Source organism: Equus caballus, chromosome X (assembly GCF_041296265.1).
Source record: "Equus caballus isolate H_3958 breed thoroughbred chromosome X, TB-T2T, whole genome shotgun sequence".
Classification (NCBI taxonomy): domain Eukaryota; kingdom Metazoa; phylum Chordata; class Mammalia; order Perissodactyla; family Equidae; genus Equus; species Equus caballus.
The window spans coordinates 14464617-14485255 of NC_091715.1; the positions used below are offsets into that span (position 1 = coordinate 14464617).

Below are 20639 nucleotides of genomic sequence, written 5' to 3' on the forward strand. Positions count from 1 at the left end.
TATTTTCATTGAATTTTCTTGGCACTCTTATCAAAAATCAATTGACTATAAATATGAAAGTTTATTTCTAGACTCCTAATTCTATTCCGTGATCTATATGTCTATCCTTACATCAGTACTATACAGTTTTGATTACTGTAGCTTTGTAGAAAGTTTTGAAATTGAGAAATGTGAGTTTTCCACCTTTGTTCTTCTTTTTCTGGGTTGTTTTGACTATTCTGGGTCCCTTGAATTTCCATATGAATTTTAGGATCTGTTTGTCAATTTCTATCAAAAAACGGTTAGGATTTTGGTAGAGATTGCCTTGAGTCTGTGGATAAATTTGGGTACAATTGCAATCTTAACAATATTATATCTTCAGTTCCATGAACATGAATTTATTTAGATCTTTAATTTCAACAGTGTTTTATAATCACATACACTGAGGTGCTTGTTTTGTTAAAGTTATTCCTAATTTATTCCTAAGTATTTTTGGTGCTATTGTAACTAGAATTGTTTTCTTAATTACATTTTGGATTGTTCATTGCCAGTGTATAGATATACAATTGACTTTTGTATACTGATCTTGTGTTGTGAACCTTGATCAACTTGTTTATTCATTCTGATGGTTTTTAGTTGATTCCTTTGGGACTTTCTATATACAAGAGTGTGTTATCTGTGGATAGAAATAATTTTGCTTCCTCCTTTCCAATCTGGCTGCCTTTTATTTCTTTTTCTTGCTTAATTGCCCTGTCTAGAACCTCCAGTACAGTGTTGAATAGAAGTGGTAAGAATAGACGTCCTTGTCTTATTCCTGATATTAGAGAGAAGCATTCAGTCTTTCACCATTAAGTATATTAGCTTTGTGTTTGTATATTAATTGTCCTCCATCAGATTGAGGAAGTACTCTTCTGTGCCTACTTTGTTGAGTGTTTTTATCACAAAAGGGTGTTGGATTTTGTCAAATGCTTTTTCTGCATCTATTAAGATGTGTGGTGTTTGTCCTTTATTCTATTAGTATGGTGTATTACATTGATTAATTTTAGATATTAAGCCAACCTTACATTCCTGGGATAAATCTCACTTGGTCATGGTGTGTAATCCATTTTGTATGTTGCTGGCTTCAGTTTGCTAATATTTTTTTGAGGATTTTTACACCTACATTCATAGAGGATATTGTTTTATAGTTTTCTTTTCTTATGATGTCTTTGTATTAGTATAAATTTGGCCTCATAGAATGGATTGGGAAGTGTTATCTCCTCTTCTATTTTTGGAGGAGTTTGTGAAGGAGTGATATTAATTCTTCCTAAAATGTTTGGTAGAATTCACCAGTGAAACCATCTGAGCCTAGGCTTTTCTTTGTAGGAGTTTTAAAATTACTAATTCAATCTTGTTTCTTGCTATAGTTCTATTCTGATTTTCTATTTCTTCTTGAGTAGTTTGTATCTTGGTAGTCTTGATAGTTTGTATCTTGAAATTTGTCCTTCATCTAATTTATCTAATTTGTTGCTCTAGAGTTGTTTGTAGTATTACATAAATATGTATGTTATATAATATATATATTATATATATTTAAATTTCTATAAGGTCAGTAGTCATGTCCCCTCTTTCATTCCTGATTTTAGTAACTTGAGTCTCCCTCTTTTTCTCTTGGTCAGTCTCACTAATGTTTGTCAATGTTATTGATCTTTTCAAAGGACCAACTTTTGGTTTTATTGGCTTTTCTCTAGTTTTCTATTCTCTCTTTCATTTATTTCTGCTCTAATCTTTATTATTTCCTTCCTTATGCTTACTTTAGATTAATTTGCTCTTCTTTTTCTAGTTTCCTAAGGTGAAAGTCAATGTCATTGATTTGAGATTTTTTCCTTTCTTAATGAAGCTGTAAAATTTCCTGTAAGTACTGCTTTAGCTCCATCCCATAAGTTTTGCTATGTTGTGTTTTCATTTTCATTCATCTCAGAGAACTTTCTAATTTCCCTTGTGATTTCTTCTTTAACCCATATGTTATTTAGGAGTGTGTTGTTTAATTTCTGCATATTTGTGAATTTCCCATGTTTCCTTCTCTTATTGATTTCTACTTGAATTCAGTTGTGGTTGGAGAACATACTTTGCATGATTTAAATCCTTTTAAAACTTATTGAGGCTTTTTTTATGGCCTAGCATATGGTCTGTCTTGGAGAATGTGCCTCATGCTCTTGAGAAGAAAATGTATTCTGTTCTTGTTGAGCAGAGTGTTTTATATATATCTGTCTTTGAACATATTTATAATAGTAGCTTTGAAATCTTTGACTGCTAAGTCAACATCTAATCCCCTCAAAGGCAATTTCTATTGCCTGCTTGTTTTTCCCTGTGTATTTTTTTCTTTGCATGTCTTGTAATTTTTTTGTTGAAAACTGGACATTTTAGGTAATACATCATAATAACTCTAGATAGTTATTCCCACACTCCTCTGGGGCTAGTTGTTGTTATTTGCTTTTTTGCTCATTTATTTGTTTAGTGGCTTGTGTGGACTAGTTCAGTGAAGTCTATTCCCTCTCAGTGTGTAGCCCCTGATGTCACTCCTCACAGGGTGCTGCCTTGGGCATGCACTCAGTTTCCCTGACTACTAGGGATGGTTGTAGTTTTGGCTAGGTTCTTTTTGTCTCTTTCCCTGATTTTCCCTTTAAGCTTTGGCCCATCTGCCTCTCTTTGTATCAGATCCAGCTATTAGCCTTCACTAACTGCCAGCTGATTGCACTATTGTTTTTAGCAATGCCTTGGGATTCACAAATAGCTCTACAGTCTGATCCAATTAAAGTTGAACTTTTTTGCACGGCAGGGTGTTAACAATCTTTGAGGCTTATTCTGGCCCAAGAGGGCTCTTCTCATCTGTCTCTTTCCCTGATTCTGTCTTTTAAACTTCTAGCTGGTCTACTGTTGCTACTACTGTCATGGAACTACCAGACTTCTAATTGCTTACCCCCAAGAAGCCTCTATTTCTTGATTCTGTACCCTTATACCTTGATTGCGGACAATGTTGCCCAAATTTGATTTCTGCTGTAGATATAATCTAATCAATGAGGAGAAAGAGGTGGGGGATAGAGAGTGAGGGGAGGGGGTAGTAAGAGAGAAATAGAATTCATTACTGGATTCTGCATCCAAAGTATTTAAAAATCAAGTAAGAATAAGAGGTATCCTATAGCAAGTAGGAAAAGATGCCTCCTTAAATTTTGACATCCAAATTCCGAAGACCGAAAATTAGAACAAGCACTTCTAGGATTGTGGTGAATAAAAAGGATGATGCGAAAGATATTGGAGTTGCACAAAAAGGAAATTGTGGCCTCTAGAAGCTTAGATGAGTTAGAATTATAGAGAGATGGAACCTTAAGAAGTGGGAAGGAGGGGACTGGGGGTCATTATTCTGTAATAGAACCTCCACCTGCCCCAACAATATAGATGAGGCATCTTACAGACTCCATGTACATGACTAGAGCTGACGCAGGGTAAGATTGACCAGAATATCATTCCCAATGTTTTAATAATTTCAGTTGTGCCCTTAATTTTCTTTCCTCAGTTCCTGGTATATAGTGGATATGCATAGTTTAGTTAGCTAGAGTTGAAATTTCCAGATAAAAACACATTTCATGACTACTTTATTTCTTAATACCTATAAGTTATGTTATAATAAAGACCATAGGCTCTTTATTTGTCCCATGCTCATGGAAGTGCATTCTTGGCAGAGTGCTATAATTTAATTCTATCTTATGTTCACTGAAGTGTGGGAGATATATGTACTCATAGCTAAGTCACTGTTTAGAGACAAGTGTGGTACTCTTCCTTTAGGACAGACTTGCAACAAGAAGGAGGCCAGAGAGGTTTAAAAAATAATTTTAATTATTTATATCCCAAGTGACTCCCTTGTCTTCATTCATTCATTTAACAAGTATTTATTCAGCACCTACTATATGTCAGGCACTTTTCTAGACTTTTGAGAATGTCAATGACCAAAGTTCTATTACCTCATGGAGCTTACATTCTAATGGGAGGAGTTAAATAACAACATAATAATAAGCAAGTAAATGATATAATATGTTAAGTGAGAAATTCTATGGAAAGAATTAAAAACTAGAACAAGCTGAGGGGAAGCAGAAGAACTGGAGGTAGAGTGAAATTTTAAATAGGCTAGTCAGCCTCATTAAGAAGGCTTCCAGGAGTGAAACGGCTTGTTTGTAGTCACTTGGCTAGACACTAAATGATAGAGCAGGATTTTTTCCTAGCTCGCACTCTAATGCCCATGCTCTCTTTCTAAGGGAAAGGTCACTTAGGAGTAATAGGAGGTCTCAAGAAGGAAATGAACTACTCTAATCTCCCCTCATCCAATGAGGCAATGGGTAGACAAGGAGTAGGCATCTAAAGAAATCTAGGTACCTGGCTGGAAGGGTTGCGCTGAGCACAGCTTTTAAAATGACATGTTCAAAAGCTGGAAGGAGGACACATAACTAAGGGAAAATACAAAAGGATAGTGAATCTATAGTATTAGTGTCTTAGAAGAAGAAAAGCATTTAGACACATTTTTCAGAGCTATTAACTCTCTCCCAAAGTATACTTTTGGAAACTGGATTACTTAAAACTGCAGACAAGCACAGGGCACTTCTTGCAGGATTTATTTTGGATTTAGGGTGTTTAAAGGCTGAGATACAAATAGATTTTTGTTGACCAGGTCATATAAAAGCTGTCATTCAGTAAAACTTCCCATTTCTGGTTTGAAAAATTTGAGGAAAGAATATTGTGAATAATTATTCTTTCGTGCACTTAACCACCCAAAAGGCCCGTGCATTTCAGAGGATGTTGTTGAGAGGAAGGACTGTCTCTGCTGAAGAGTTTGTTTCACCAACAAAAGCCCCTGCGTAGAGTTTTGTGTTTGTGAGCCTCGGAATTAAATCTATGTTGTGGCCACAGTCTGGGTAAACCTAGTCAAGTGAATGAATGCTAGACAGAGAAAAAGAAAGGCAGAACTCATGGAACGGATGATCCTGAAGAAGTTCATTTCTGTGAAACTGAAACCCCTTATGACTTTGAATCAAAGAAAACTGAGTGTTAGATATATCTTCCTCATCTCACTGAGGAGCAGACTAAGGCCTGAATAGGTTAAGTGCCTTGTCCAAGGTGACACAGGTGACACTTGAAGAGTTAACTCCTTGGTCAATGCTTATTCTAGTTCAACAAAGTCTCATCATATATACATTTAATTTATGTAAATTTTAACTATATGTGTATGGCAAAAGGAGAAAAAGTAAAATTTTATTTTCAGATAATGTATCATATTGTACATTATCACATATATAAAATATTCACACATCCACATTATTGTATAGGGTTGTAGATACAAAATCATGTATACTGTGCTTTAAGGGTAAGTTAAGAGGTTTTTTTCTAAGGGTAATTTTTGCTATAAATGACTTGCATCTCATGTAGGAATTTAAAACTTAATCCCCTCCTTATGAAACACAACTCCTTGAGTTCATGTTTCCTCCTTCATTATACTAAAGGTCAAATCATGTCCTCCAAACATGAATTCATGGTGTAAGAGCCAGATATGGCTCAGTTTAAAATGCAAGTGTTATTTTTGTCGCAGACACCAGCAAAGTAAATGGGTTCCATTTATTTGTAGGATAGGGTGGTGCCAATGTTGGAATTCAGTGGGAGAGAAAGGAGAAACCTGCTCTGAATTTTCTTTGGGTGGTTTTAATTCTTACTTCAATCAATCATCAAAAACTCTGAAAGTGTCTGGTATGTTCCTGGTGCCAAGCGTTCAGTTCTGACCAGCTGTTTATCTTTCCAGAGTAGCTTTCCTACCAGTTCTATTCTTCTCTCCACCTCACTGTCTTTCCCCTCACTTATTTCTGGCTCTCCTTCAATACCAAACCTGTAAATGGGTGTACAGTCAGGTTTAGTGGGACAGCCTTTTCTGGTCTTCTTCTTAAGACCTGATTTGGACCCATTAGAATAACTGCACAACTTAAAATGCATGCTTCTTCATGCCCTCAAAAGAAACATGGAAAATACGGACTCAGGATCATAGTTTTTCAGAATTTTGAGATGCTTCACAAGTCATCTAGCCTAAACCTCTGATTTTAAAGATCTAGAAAATGAGACTCAGAGAGTTTTCTCAAGGTTGCACAGCATTAGTGACAAAGCTAGTTTTTCTCACTACTGCTTAAGCTCCTATAGGAAACATTTAAAGAAAGAAACTGTTGATGAAAATAATCCGTAAAATTTGGAAGAGTTTATTCTGAGCTGAAATCTGAGGACCATGGCCCGGGGCTTTTCTTCCCGAAGGAAGAAAGGGCCCCGAAGAAGTGGGGTGCACAGAGTGGTTATATACCCCCAGAGAGGATGTTTCACATAGGATTGAAATGTCCCTTTTACAATAGTCGCGAGACTGCTCTATCAGCACAGCAATTGATGAAACAGCAGGTAGGTCTTCTGTCTCAGTGAACACAGCAGGGTGGCAGTCTGTTGTCTCGAACCGAGTGGTCACAGGTGAGCTGGGTGGTCAAAGGTGAGTGCAGCAATCAGTTCCTAGCCTAAGGAAAGATGCTTATCCCTAAGGAAATGCCAATGTGGGGGGAAGTTGCACCTGTATCTCAAGGGCCTTTTGTTCTTGCCATAGGAAATGTTTTAAAGCAGATATGCAATGCGTACTCAATGGCCACAGTCAGGCCCTTTTGGAAAAAACAGTCAGGCCAAATTAGGTTTACACCACATGTCTTCTTCATATACTCCAATATCTCCTATTGCTTGCCGTTTTTATTTGTCAAAACATATGTAGATCAGAGCCACAAAGAAGGAGCCCCCAATTTTCTATGAAAAATATTCGTAGAAACTTGAGTCTTCAGTGCTGGACATCGTGTAGCCTGTATTTGCCTTTTTCGGTCCCAAAAGGAAATGTTATGCTAATAAAGTACTTGTGGATTTAGGAGAAGACACTGTTCAAAGCAATCAGTGACTAAAGGTATTGCTGAAACTGAGGATGTATTTATCAAGGGGGCAAACAGTGAAGGCAATGCTTTAGGAGGTGTTCTTGGAAGAATAGCTGTCTGTATTTATAGTAGGAAAAAGCAAAGGCTTCTTCATGCCATGTGCTCAACAGGACAAAAACCAGTGCCAAAGGCACAGTTGAGAGACCTACTTTATTTCTTTGAACATATTAAGAACACCTAATGTGTATTCATTGTCGGGAGCTACTTTCTCCTTTGCACAGGACAGGGAAGATTTTAAAGAGAAAAGACCTTTGTAGATTCAGCAAACTGTGAAATAATTGTGATGGAATTTTTATTTTTATTTTACTTTATTTTTATTATTTTTTTTTTTGAGGAAGATTAGCCCTGAGCTAACTACTGCCAGTCCTCCTCTTTTTGCTGAGGAAGACTGGCCCTGAGCTAACATTCATGCCCATCTTCCTCTACTTTGTATGTGGGACGCCTACCACAGCATGGCTTGACAAGCAGTGCCACATCAGCACCCGGGATCCGAACCAGCTGCCGAACCACCCGATCCTGGGGCCGCCGAAGTGGAACGTGCACACTTAACCACAGCGCCACCGGGCTGGCCCCTGTGATGGAATTTTTAAAGACCAAAAAAAAAAAAAAAGCCAAGGGCTGACTCTTTATGATTGCTAAGTATTGCTGCATTGGTTATTGTTATCGCTACATTGGTTATTGGGGATGAGCGGAAAGGGATTGTGGTGGCTATGGGCATTAAAATTATTCTGGAAAGGATTCATGGAGATGAGTATGAAACAATTTTGAAGGAGGAATGAGAAACAGTAAGACTTCGGGGTAACTTGGGTTAATCTTTCTGGCAAAGAAGTTAGAATCTGGAAAGATAGACTCTCACCTGTAAGCAGCAGCCTAATCTGGTTTGTTGTTCCAAGGTTATCGATATTCTGTGGAGTGATCCCAGAGGCAAAAGAGGCTGTTACCCAAACACAAGTCGAGGAGGGGGCTGCTATTTTGGACCAGATATTACCTCCAAGATTCTTAATAGATACCAGTTGAAGATGCTTGTTAGGTCTCATGAATGTAAGCCCGAAGGGTACGAAATCTGCCATGATGGGAAGGTAAGCTGACATTGTTGGTGACATCATCACAGATATCCTCCCCCCAAGCAGAGTCTTTTTTTATAGGATGTGTCTGACATAGAGGCCCATGGGAAGATGTTTTCCCTAGTACCAAAACAAAAGGCCATACTCTGGTGGACAGAAATAGGAGACTGTAGGGTTCATATAGGTTGTTTGTAGAGACCTCACTGTCCCTCATACTGAGAGCTATTTGGTTTGTTTCTCTTATCTTCCCTAACCTCAGATGGAAATTCTGACACATGACACCAAGTACACTCATAGAAATGCTTTGTTCTTTACTAACCGCAAGGCAACTCTCTGGTACAGTCGGGTTAAGACTGCACTTACCCTCACAGAGGACGTGGAAGGCAGCAGGGAGCCCGGTTTGCTCTCTCCCACCTTTTTGTGCTTTCCCTTTGCAGGGCAGAGCCACCAAACATACTTTCCTTCCACTCACTGAGTAGGTGATCTCTAGCAAGGCACTCGCTGAGGTCAGTTTAGCTGCAGCCGCTAAAATGGAGCATGTTGTGCTCCTTCAGTGGTGTCTGATAAGGCTAAAAGAGGTGAGGACTGAGGAACTGGTTTCTTGTCCCACATTGTCCTCGGATGCCCCTCTTTCTAATAGTGAACAGCGATAAATAAAAAGGAATATCAAATTATGTGGCATTTCCTTTTATTTAAATACTTTCACTTTTCTTAACTCTGTTCATTTGAGGCTCATACTAACATTGTGAGATGGTTAAGGCAAGTGTTATTTAGGATTTCTTTGTAATAAGCAAATGGAGAGGAAATAGCAGTGGCTTGTCTGAAGTGACATGCTCATTAGGGCAGGACTGGTTTCCTGTCACAGACTAGTATTACCCTCCCATCCTCCACCAGGGCTCCAAGGCTGGTTCCTTCCCAGCAGAGTGGTTGTGTGTGATCCCTTATTCTAGCCACTCTCTCTCTGCCCTTAAGGCACTGGTTTTGTGTGAGGCCCTAAGCCCTCTAAATCAGTCCGTTCCAAGCAAAAAAAAAATGTGATACTAGACAAGTTTTATTTGAATGTTCAAATATCACAAGGAAAGAAAATAAAGGCTTGCCCCCTTGGAAAATTAGAATTTGCAAAATTGAGCATTAAGGAGTATTCTAGGATATGGAACTAAAATTGTACACAGGATTGCAAGGCCATGAACTGCAAGGATGAGTGGCTAGAAGTTAATACTCCTGGGGACACTGATTTAAAAGCCTTGTTTCTCTCTAATGGAGTCACACGAAATCCCATCAGATTTAGATCATTTGTATGGATTTTGAACTTTGGTTTTTGCTTTTTAAGAATTGAGCTATTTCTGATTTTATTGAAGGACCTTTTGAGGACTAACTCTCTGTGAACCTGACCCTCTTTTTCTTTAATCAGGTTGTTACTGTATTTTCTGCTTCCAATTATTATGAAGAAGGCAGCAATCGAGGAGCTTACATCAGACTGGGCTCTGGTATGACCCCTCAATTTTTCCAGTACCAAGTAACTAGGGCAACGTGCTCGAGGCCTCTTTACCAAAGGTGTGTATACTCTAAGGAGAATTCTGAGTGCTGGTACTGGTGACCAAGTAGAACCAGTCCAGAGTGACTAAGAGCAGCCACGAGAATGGAGACAAGCACTTATTGGTTACTCATTGGTAGAAACAAAATGGAAATAGTTTCAGACACCAAGCAGTGAATGTGCTCATATTTGAAACCAAGAAGAGAAATTTTCTTTTTTTTTTTTTAAGATTTAAAAGAAATTTTTTTCCTTTTTTTTTCCTCCCCAAAGCCCCCCGGGACATAGTTGTATATTTTTAGTTGTGGGTCCCTCTAGTTGTGGCATGTGGGCTGCTACCTCAGCATAGCTTGATGAGCAGTGCCATGTCCGTGCCCAGGATCCAAACCCCAGGATCCGAACTGGTGAAACCCTGGGCGGCTGCAGTGGAGCTCGCGAACTTAACCACTCGGCCACGGGGCCGGCCCCGAGGAGCAATTTTCAATTCATCTATTTCTTTAGATGGATAAAGCATCTACAAACAGTCCTTAATTGAATGTAAAAAAAAGAAGGTCCCTGCACCCACCCGGTCCCATAACCTACAGTCTTCTCTGCTCCCAAACAGCTCAATCTGCTCTTGCCTCTTCGTTTCTTCTCTACCCAGAAGTGGATATGACAAGAGTTGAGTGTGTCTCTCCATGTAATGGTGTTCTTAGCTTATCTTCCTTTTCTCCCTTTAACATAATATTTTTTAGATTTTTTCATTATAAAATGAATATGTTTATTCTTAACAAGTGAGACAAAACAAAGATGTACAAAGAAAATGTTAGTGATCTTTTCTCCTCCTACCTCTCAATAATCCTTTTTGCAGAGGCAAGTGAAATGAATATCCTGGAGTGGACCCTCCCACCCTCTTCTCCTTGCTCCTACAGAAATAGACAAGCAATGATTCATCCATTGAATAAAAATTTTGAGCACCTACTGTGTATCAGATACTGTTCTAGGCACAGGTGATACAGCAATAAACAAAATAGACAAAAGTCCATTCCCTCATCAAATGCATATCCCAGTGGGAGAAGAAAGGCAGTAAATAACATACGTACATTTTTTTTTAAGGAAGACTGGCCCTTAGCTAACATCTGCTGCCAATCTTCCTCTTTTTTTGCGAGGAAGACTGGCCCTGAGCTAACATCTGTGCCCATCTTCCTCTACTTTATATGTGGGACGCCTACCACAGCATGGCTTGACAAACGGTGCTGTGTCCTCACCCGGGATCCGAACCGGCCAACCCCGGGCCGCCGAAGCGGAACGTGTGCACTTAACCACTGTGCCACCGGGCCAGGCCCTGTACATTTTTTTGACAAAGATAGAATCATACTGCACACTGTCTTGTGCAGCTGACTTTTTCCCCTAAAGATTATATTGTGAACATCACTCCAAATTAGTATATATGGACCTAACTCATTTTTTTAGCAGATGCATAATACTCTGTAGCATACATGTGCCATAACAATTATGGAGTGACTAATTCTTGTTCAACTGATGGCCATCCAGATTGGTTCCAGGATTTTGTACCTAAAAATAATGCTATAACAAACATACCTCTGTGTGTGTGTGTGTGTGTGTATACATACATACATGTATCCATAAGTCTTAGTGCTTTTTTTACATAAGATTTCAGAATGTGGGATTTATGGATTTGTATGTTTAAAATTTTGCTAGATACTCCAAAAGAATTGTAACAATTAACAATCTGAAAAACAGCATACCAATATCTTTACATCCTCTTTAGTCTCAGATATTATTACCTTTCTTATTTCTTGCCAAGCTGCTGGATAAAAATGGTAAATCTCATAGTTTTAATTAGCATTTTTTAGACAGCTGAGTTTACCCATCTTATGTTTTGGGACACTGCATTTTCTCTTCTTTTTGTATTATTTTCTTCTATTTATATCATTCCCCCATTTTATATTGGGTTTTTTTGGTCATTTTCTGATCAATTTTTAGGAGTTCTTTGCATATGAGGAAATAAAGGATTTTTATGGACATGTCGCATATATTTTGTTGGTGTCTTGATTTTGCTTTAGTTCTATGAAATCACATTTATTTATCATTTCATTATGACTTTTGGATTTTCACCTTTGTTAGAAAAATATCTCTACAACAAATTTATATAAATATATATAAATTAATCTCGTTTATTTAATTTATAGCTTTGTGAGATATAATTTACATACCATAAAATTTATCAATTTAAAGTATACAATTCAATGATATTAGTGTATTTACAGAGTTGTGCAACCATGACCATAATCTAATTTTTGAACTTTGTCGCCATCTTCAAAAGGAAACTTGTACTCAGCAGTCACTCAGGTAGTCACCTACCCCATCACAAGCTCCAGGCAACCACTAATCTATTTTCTGTCTCTATAGATTTGTCTATTCTGGACATGTCATGCAAATGGGATCACAGACTATGTGGTCTTTTGTGACTGGCTTCTTTCACTCAGCACAATGTTTTTGAGGTTCATTCATGTTGTAACATGTATTGGTACTTCATTCCTTTGTATGGCTGAATAATATGCCATTGTATGGACATAACCACATTTTCTTTGACCATTTATCAGCTAATGGAAATTTGAGTTTCCACTTTTTGGCTCTTATGAATAATGCTGTTTTGAACATGAGTGGACAAAGTTTTGTGCGTACATATGTTTTCATTTCTCTTGGGTATATACCTGAAAGTGCAATTGCTGGATTAAATGGTAACTCTATGTTTAACATTTTGAGGAACTTGTAAGTTTTTTTCCCAAGGGGCTGTGCAATTTTACATTCCCACCAGCAATATATGAGGATTCCAATTCCTCCATGTCCTTGCAACCCTTGTTATGATCTGTCCTTTTGATTATAGCCATCTTAGGGGATGTGAGGGAGAATCTCATTGTGGTTTTGATTTGCATTTCCCTAATGGCTAGTAATATTGAGGATCTTTTCATGTTCTTATTGGACATTTGTATATCTTTGGAGAAATGTCTATTTCAGATCCATTTTCTATTTTAATTGTTATTACTCTTTTTATTATTGCATTGTAAGAGTTCTTTATATATCCTACATATGTGTCACTTATTAAATACATGCTTTGCAAATATACTCTCCCATTCTGTAGGATGTCTTTTCCCTTTCTTTCTTCTTTTTTTTTTGGTGAGGAAGATTGTCCCTGAGCCAACATCCATGCCAATCTTCCTCTATTTTGTATATGGGATGCCACCACAGCATGGCTTGATGAGCAGTGTGTAGATCCATGCCTAGGATCCAAACCCATGAACCCCAGCCCACTGAAGTGGAGTTCATGAACTTAACCACTATGCCACTGGGCTGGCCCCTCTTTTCCCTTTCTTGATGGTATGATTTGTAGCACAAAAGTTTTTAATTTTGATGAAATTCAATATATCTGTTTTTTTCTTCTTTTTGCTTGTGCTTTTGGTGTTGTATCTAAGAAGACATTGCCTAACACAAAGTCATGAAGATTTATTCCTGTGTTTTCTTCTAAGAATTTTATAGGTTAAGCTCTTACATTTGGGTATCTGATCCATTTTGAGTTAATTTTTGTGTGTGATGTGAGGTAGGGGTCTGACTTTATTCTTTTACATGTGGATATCCAGTTGTCCCAGCACCATCAGTAGGAAAGACTATCCTTCCCCCATTTAATTGTCTTGGCACACTTGTCAAAAATCGATTGACCATAAAGGTACAGGTTTATTTCTGGACTGTAAATTGTATTGCATTGATCTATATGTCCTAATGCGAATAACACATTGTCTTGATTACTATAGCTTTGTAGTTAGTTTTGAAACTAGAAAATGTGAGTCAAACTTTGTTCTTTTTAAAGATAGTTTTGGTTATTCTGAGTCCCTGGCATTTCTGTATGAAATTTAGAATCAGCTTGTCAACTTCTGCAAAAATGCCATCTGGGATTTTGATAGGGATTATTTTGAATCTGTAGGTCAATTTGGTGGCTGTTGCCATCTTAACAATATTAGGTCTTCCAATCCATGAACATGGAATATTGTTCTCTTTATTTAGATCTTCTTTAATTTCCTTGAACAATGTTTTGTGTTTTCAGTGTACAAGTCTTAGACTTCTTTTGTTAAATTCACTTCTAAATATTTTGTTCTTTTTGGTGCTATAGTAAGTGGAATTGTTTTCTTAATTACAGTTTTGGATTTTTCCTTTCTAGTGTATAGAAATACAATTGATTTTTGTACATTATGCAATCTTGATGAACTTGTTTATTAGCTCTAATAGTTTTCAGTGAATTCCTTGGGATTTTCTATATACAAGATCATATTATCTGTGAATGGAGTAGTTTTACTTCTTCTTTTCCAATCTGGATGCTCTTTATTTTTTTTCTTGCTTAATTGTCCTAGCTAGAACCTCTAGACCAATGTTGAAAAGAAGTGCTGAGAGCAAATATCTTTGCCTTATTCCTGATCTTGAGAAGGACACATTCAGTCTTTCACCATTAAGTATATTAGCTATGTGTTTTTGGTAGATGCTCTTTATCAGGTTGAGGAAGTTCCCTTCTATGCCTGGTTTGTTGAGTGTTTTTATCATGAAAGAATATTGGATTTTGTCAAATACTTTTTCTGCATCTATTGAGACAATCATGTGGTTTTTCTCTTTTATTTTATTAATATGGTGTATTACTTTGATTGATTTCAGATGTTAAGCAAACCTTATATTCCTGGGATAAATCCCACTTGTTCATGGTGTATAATCCTTTTTATGTGTTGCTGGATGCAGTTTGCTAGTATTTTGTTGAAGATTTTCCATCTATATTCATAAGAGATATTGGTCTGTAGTTTTCTTTTGATCTTTGTCTGGTTTTGGTATCAGGGTAATACTTTCTTCATGTGATAAAATGGGTAGTATTCCCACCTTGTCTGTTTTTTGGAAGAGTTTGTTGTAAACAGTTGGTATTAATTCTTCTTTAAGTGTTTGGTAGAATTCACTAGTGAAGCCATCTGGCCCTGAGCTTTTCTTTGTGAGAAGTTGTTTGGTTACTTATTCAGTCTTTTAACTTGTTTTAGGTATGTTTAGTTTTTCTATTTCTTCTTAGTCAGTTTTGGTAGCTTATATCTTTATAGGAATTTATCTATTTCGTGTAGGTTATCTAATCTTTTTTATTTCTGTAAGGTCAGTTGTGATGACCTCTCTTTCATTCTTGATTTTAGAAATTTGAGCCTTCTTTCTTTTTTTCTTGGCCAGTCTAGCTAAAGGTTTGTCAATTTTATCAATCTTTTCAAAGAACCAGTTTTTGGTTTTGTTGATTTTCTCTATTGTTTTTCTATTCTCTATTTCATTTATTTCTCCTCTATTCTTTCCATCTTCTGCTTGCTTTGGGTTTAGTTTACTCTTTTTTTTCTAGTTTTTGAAGGTAAACATTATGTTATTGATTTGAGATCTTTCTTCTTTTTTAATATAGGCATTTATAGCTTTAATGTTTTCTCTAAGCACTGCTTTAGGTACATCTCATATGTTTTAGCATGTTGCATTTTAATTTTTATTCATCTTAAAGTATTTTCTAACTTCTTTTGTGATTTCTTCTTTGACTCATTGGTTAGTTAGGATTGTGTTGTTTAATTTCCTGATATTGTGATGTTCCCAAATTTCTTTCTGTTATTAATCTCCAATTTATTTCTTTTGTAGTCAGAAAAGATACTTTGTAAGATTTTAATTATTTAAATCTATTTAGGTTTATATTATGGCCTAGCATAAGATCTGTTTTGGAGATTTTTCCATATGTGCTTTAGAAAAATGTTTATTCTGCTGTTGTTGGGTAGAGTATTTTATACATATATATTAGATCTAGTTGCTTTATAGTGCTGTTCAAGTCTTTTATAGCCTTGTTAATTTTCTGCCTAGTTGTTCTATCTATTATTGAAAGTAGAGTATTGAAGTCCCCGACTATTATTGTTGAATTATCTATTTCTCCCTTCAATTCTGTCAGTTTTTACTTCATGTAGTTTTGGGTTCTGTTGTTAGGTTCATAGATGTTTACAATTGTTTTATCTTCTTGACTGATTGACTCTTTTATCGTTATAAAATATTCCTCTCTATGTCTAGTGACAGCTTTTGTCTTAAAGTCTATTCTACTAGTATGCCCACTCTAACTCTCTTATGGTTGCTGTTTGCATGGTATATCTTTTTTTATCCTTTCCCTTTCAAACTTTTTGTATCTTTGAAACTAAAGTGTGTCTCCTGTAGACAACATTTAGTTGGATCTTGTTTTTTTAATCCAGTCTTGATTTTTTAATCCATTCACATATGATGTTCTTATTGATATGGTTGGATTTACATCTGCCATTTTCCCTTTTTTGGGGGTATATGACTCGTGAGTACTTTGTTCCTCTGTTCCTCCTTTATTTTAAATTTATTTTTGTAAATGGTCTGATATAGGAGTTTAGCATTCAGACAGTTAGCCAGCTATACTAGCACCATTTAAAAAAATTGTCCTTTTCTACTGAATTGTAATACCTCCTTTGTCATATTTATTGTTCCCATATATAGTTCTCTATATTCATGAAATTTCTATTATGTTCTACTCATGTATCTGTCTTCTCTGTTTTGTTTCAGTAACTTTATGGTAAATTTCAATATCCTTTATAGCAAGTCCCTCTTTATTTTCCTTCTTCTTCAAAATTGTCTTGTATATTCTTGGACATTAATTGTTCATGTGAATCTTTGAAATAAGAAACACCATTGGTAATCCTTTTTAAAATTTCACATAATATGCACGCACATACATACATATACACACATTCATCACCTAGTAACATGGTATGTGTGAAGCTAGACAATTCATTTAAAGTAGAAACTCTGGTAAGTGGTAAATAGCACATTAAAATGAAACAGAACAGGATGATTTATGTAACTTTAACTTAATAACTGTTTTGTTAACATAGGGTGAATATTATGGAAAGTAGTGCCATCAGGATATTAAAAGAGAGACTGATTTCACGAAAAACTGACCTTATTCGTGCTTTCCAACTTCAAGACCGCAATAAATCAGGTAATAAAATTATGTAATGCTTTCCATTTCTTAACATACCAGGTTACATACAGATCAGTTTTCATTTTCTTTGCTTCCTTAAAATTTCAGTTTTCTATTTTTACTAGCGAGGAATGATAGAGATAAAAATAAAATATAATCCATTATATGCTTAGAAAAAGGCATATTCCTCCTTTTCAGTAAGCTTCTTTTAACTTAAAAAAAACAACCCTGATTTAGATTTCTATTTTGGTAGTATGTCAGACTAGACACCCTGGAAGGCCCTCCTGTTAAGAAACAGCTAGGTCCTAGAGGATACAGAATTTTAATGCATTTATCAGCCTTCACAGTAAGATAAATCTCTAAGCTGCATCTTCTCTCCCCATGAAAGATCTTTTGAAACCACATGTGGGTGCATGGAGCAGAAAGCAAGCACAAAAGGCTGGATTTTCCTGGGGGCAAATGCTAATATCAGTGTAGCAATCAGTCCTGAGACTAAACCATAAGATAGCAGAAAGATGGATAACCTGAATTTGAGACTTCCACATTAAACCTGGACCCTCAAAGTGGCTAAAGTAGTCCTGTGTCTGTAGTGCCCTCTGACTCCTGGCAAACAAATGCAAATTTATCTTCATGGGGAGCATCCCTAATTTTGGCCACTAGTATATCCAGAGATAAAGATCAACCATGAGCTCACAACCAAAGATCACTAAACAAACAAGGAGACAAGCTATCATGAGTAACAGCAGAAACAACAAACAACAGATTTAGTTCTCCAAAGTCATCAAATGTTGGAATTATCAAATACAAAATAAAAATTAGCTAAGAAATGTTTAAAGAAATAAAAGAATGCATTTGAAAATGATTTGAAGAAGAACCAAATAGATATAAAAATATACTAATATACTTGTTTAAAAAAAATAGGGGCCCCATGGTGGAGTGGTTAAGTTCACACACTCTGGTTCGGCAGCCTGGGGTTCTATGGTTCGTATCCTGGGTGTGGACTTACGCACTGCTCATCAAGCCATGCTGTGGTGGTATCCCACATGGAGGAACTAGAATGATCTACAACTAGGATATACAACTATGTACTGGGGCTTTGGGGAGGGAAAAAAGAGGAAGATTGGCAACAGATGTTAGCTCAGGGCCAATCTTCCCCACCAAAAGAAAAGCACATCTTAAAAAAATAAATAAAAAGGAGTCCTGGAGAAGATCATTCATTTGCAGTCCTATTTGGCAGGATGTCAAATCTATAAGCTTTTCCATGCCCTGAAATGCTGAAGTCAAAATGTTTGGTCTGATCAATTTTCGAGAATAAAAAAAATTTAAAAAAAATAACGCATGGCTTAAATAGAAAATTACACACTGCTTAAGAAAGAATTAGAAAGATTAAGAGTTATTAACAGTAAGATGAGGAGGTTTAACATACATCTAATCAGAGTCCCAGGAGGAGAGAATGTAAGAGAGGATATATTTGATGTGATAATGGTTGAAATTTCTCCAGAACTGATGAAAGACTCAAATTCACAGGTAAAGAGGAATAATGATTCTCGAACAGGATAAATAAAGTTAAATCCACACTGGCACACCCTTGTGGTAAAACTACAGAGCACCAACAGCAAAGAGAAAATCTTAAAAGCAAGCAGAGGAAACACACATTGCTACAAAGAAACAACAATTAGACTGATATCAGACTTCTCAATAATTGCAATAGAAGCCAGTAGACAGTGGAACCATACATACAAAACATTGAGAATAAAATTTAGAAAATATATAACATGAAAACACTAACAAAAACAAAATCAGAACAGTTCTGTTAATAACAGACAAAGAAGACTTGAGGGAAATATACATTACTAAAAATAAAAAGGGACACTTTATAATGATAAAGTATTCAGTTTGCCAAGTGAATCTGTTCTAAATGTGTATGGACCTATTAATATAGCCTCAAAAATATGTGAAACAAAGATGGACAGAACAAATAGGAGTATAAAAATCTACCATCCTAGTGGGAGATTTTAATACTCCTCTCTCAGGAACTAAAAAAAGAGTAAACAGACAAAAAGATTAGCAAACTTTCCCTAAAAGACATACATAAGAACTCTGCATCCACCATTGCAGAACACACATTCTTGTCAAGCACAAATGGAACATTTACAAAAATTGACTGTAAATTGAAACATAAAGCAAATCTCAACAAATTTTGTATTGGAAACATACAGAATAAATTCTCTGACATAGTGAATTGAGCTACAACTCAATCACATAATGTAGTCAGAAAATCCCCTTGGGCTTGGAAATGAGAAATGTACTTCTTCTTTAGATTCCTTTGACCCCTGGATCAAAGAAGAAATCATGGTAGAAATTAAAATGGTGAAACTGAATGATAATGAAAATGCAACATATCAAAACTTATGGGATGCAAATTAGAGAGGCATTGATAACCCTAAATACATATATTTTTAAAAGATGAAACTATGGGGGCTGGCCCCGTGGCCGAGTGGTTGGGTTCACGCACTCCGCAGCAGGCGGCCCAGTGTTTCGTTGGTTCGAATCCTGGGCGCGGACATGGCACTGCTCATCAGACCACGCTGAGGCAGCGTCCCACATGCCACAACTAGAAGAACCCACAACGAGGAATACACAACTATGTACCGGGGGGCTTTGGGGAGAAAAAGGAAAAAATAAAATCTTTAAAAAAAAAAAAAGATGAAACTATGATCAACGAAGTAAAAAAATGGTTCTTTGAAGAAACTGGTAAAGTTGGTAAAACCCTGGTAAGGAGGGAGGGAGGGAGAGAGAGAAAAACAAATAACCAATGTCAGCATTGAAAGGGGAGACATTACTACAGACTTTACAGATATCAAAAAGCTCATAAGGTGTATTATTGTGGAAACTCTTACGCTAATGAAACTTCAGATTAAATGGACAAATTCCTAAAATATATACGTACACACACACACACTCACAAACTTACAAAACTGACACAAAAAGAAATAGAAAATCTGGACAATCTTATAACTATTGAAGAAATTGGATCTGAAATTTTGAAACTTTCCACAAAGAAAGCTTGAGCTCAGATAGCTCACTATCACTATTACAATATACATTTAAGAAAGAAGTAAAACCAATCTTACACAAACTCTTCCAGAGAATAGAAATAGAGGGAACACTTCCAAGATCATTTTAGGGGATCAGCATAATCTTGATACCCAAACCTAACAAGAACATTATGGAAAAGGAAAACTAAAGGCTAATCCCACTCATAAATTTAGATGAAAAAAATCCTAGATGAAACATTAGCAAAAAATTAATGTATCACAACCAAGTTTGGTTTATTCTAGGAATACTGGCAATTCTAGGTTATTTTAACATTCAAAAATCAATCAGTGTAGGGGCCAGCTCAGTGGTGTAGTGGTTAAGTTCACACGCTCTACTTCAGTGGCCTGGGGTTTGCAGGTTTGGATCCCGGGCATGGACCTACATACTGCTCATCAAGCCATGCTATGGTGGTGTCCCGCATACAAGATAGAGAAAGATTGGCACAGATGTTAGCTCAGTGACAATCTTCCTCACAAAACCCCCCCCCCCACAATCAATCAGTGTAATTCACCATTTTGACAAAATTAAAGAAGTCATATAATTCTCTCAAAATAAGAAAAAATTGTATGTATTTCATCCTGGTTTCATGGTTTTAAAAAACATTTAGAAAACTAAAAATAGAAGAAAACTTCCTTAACCTCATAAAAGATATCTACCAAAGCCTATAAAAAATAGTATACTTAATGGAGAAATGTTGAGACCTTTCCTTCTAAGATTTGGAATGAGGGAAGGATGCTGTGGTAGGCTGAATAATGCCTCTTCTCCCAATACGTCCACATCATAATTCCCAGAATCTGTGCATGTTACCTTATATGGCAAAAGGGACTTTGCAGATGTGATTAAATTAAGGATCTTGACCTGTAGAGACTATCCTGCATTGTCTAGGTGGTCTGATGTACTCACCATGATCT

The 20639-nt window shown here is 36.4% G+C and overlaps 1 protein-coding gene across 23 annotated transcripts in view; it reads left to right on the forward strand.

Moving 5' to 3' along the window:
* Window positions 1–20639, forward strand: part of PPEF1 (protein phosphatase with EF-hand domain 1) — a 122704-nt gene that overhangs the window by 95774 nt on the left and 6291 nt on the right. For all 23 annotated transcript variants that reach the window (XM_070258013.1, XM_070258020.1, XM_014728774.3 and 20 more), the window contains 3 exons: window positions 7895–8080; window positions 9477–9619; window positions 16541–16647. In XM_070258013.1, coding sequence (XP_070114114.1) covers window positions 7895–8080; window positions 9477–9619; window positions 16541–16647 — 436 coding nt within the window. The remainder of the gene's footprint in view (window positions 1–7894; window positions 8081–9476; window positions 9620–16540; window positions 16648–20639) is intronic.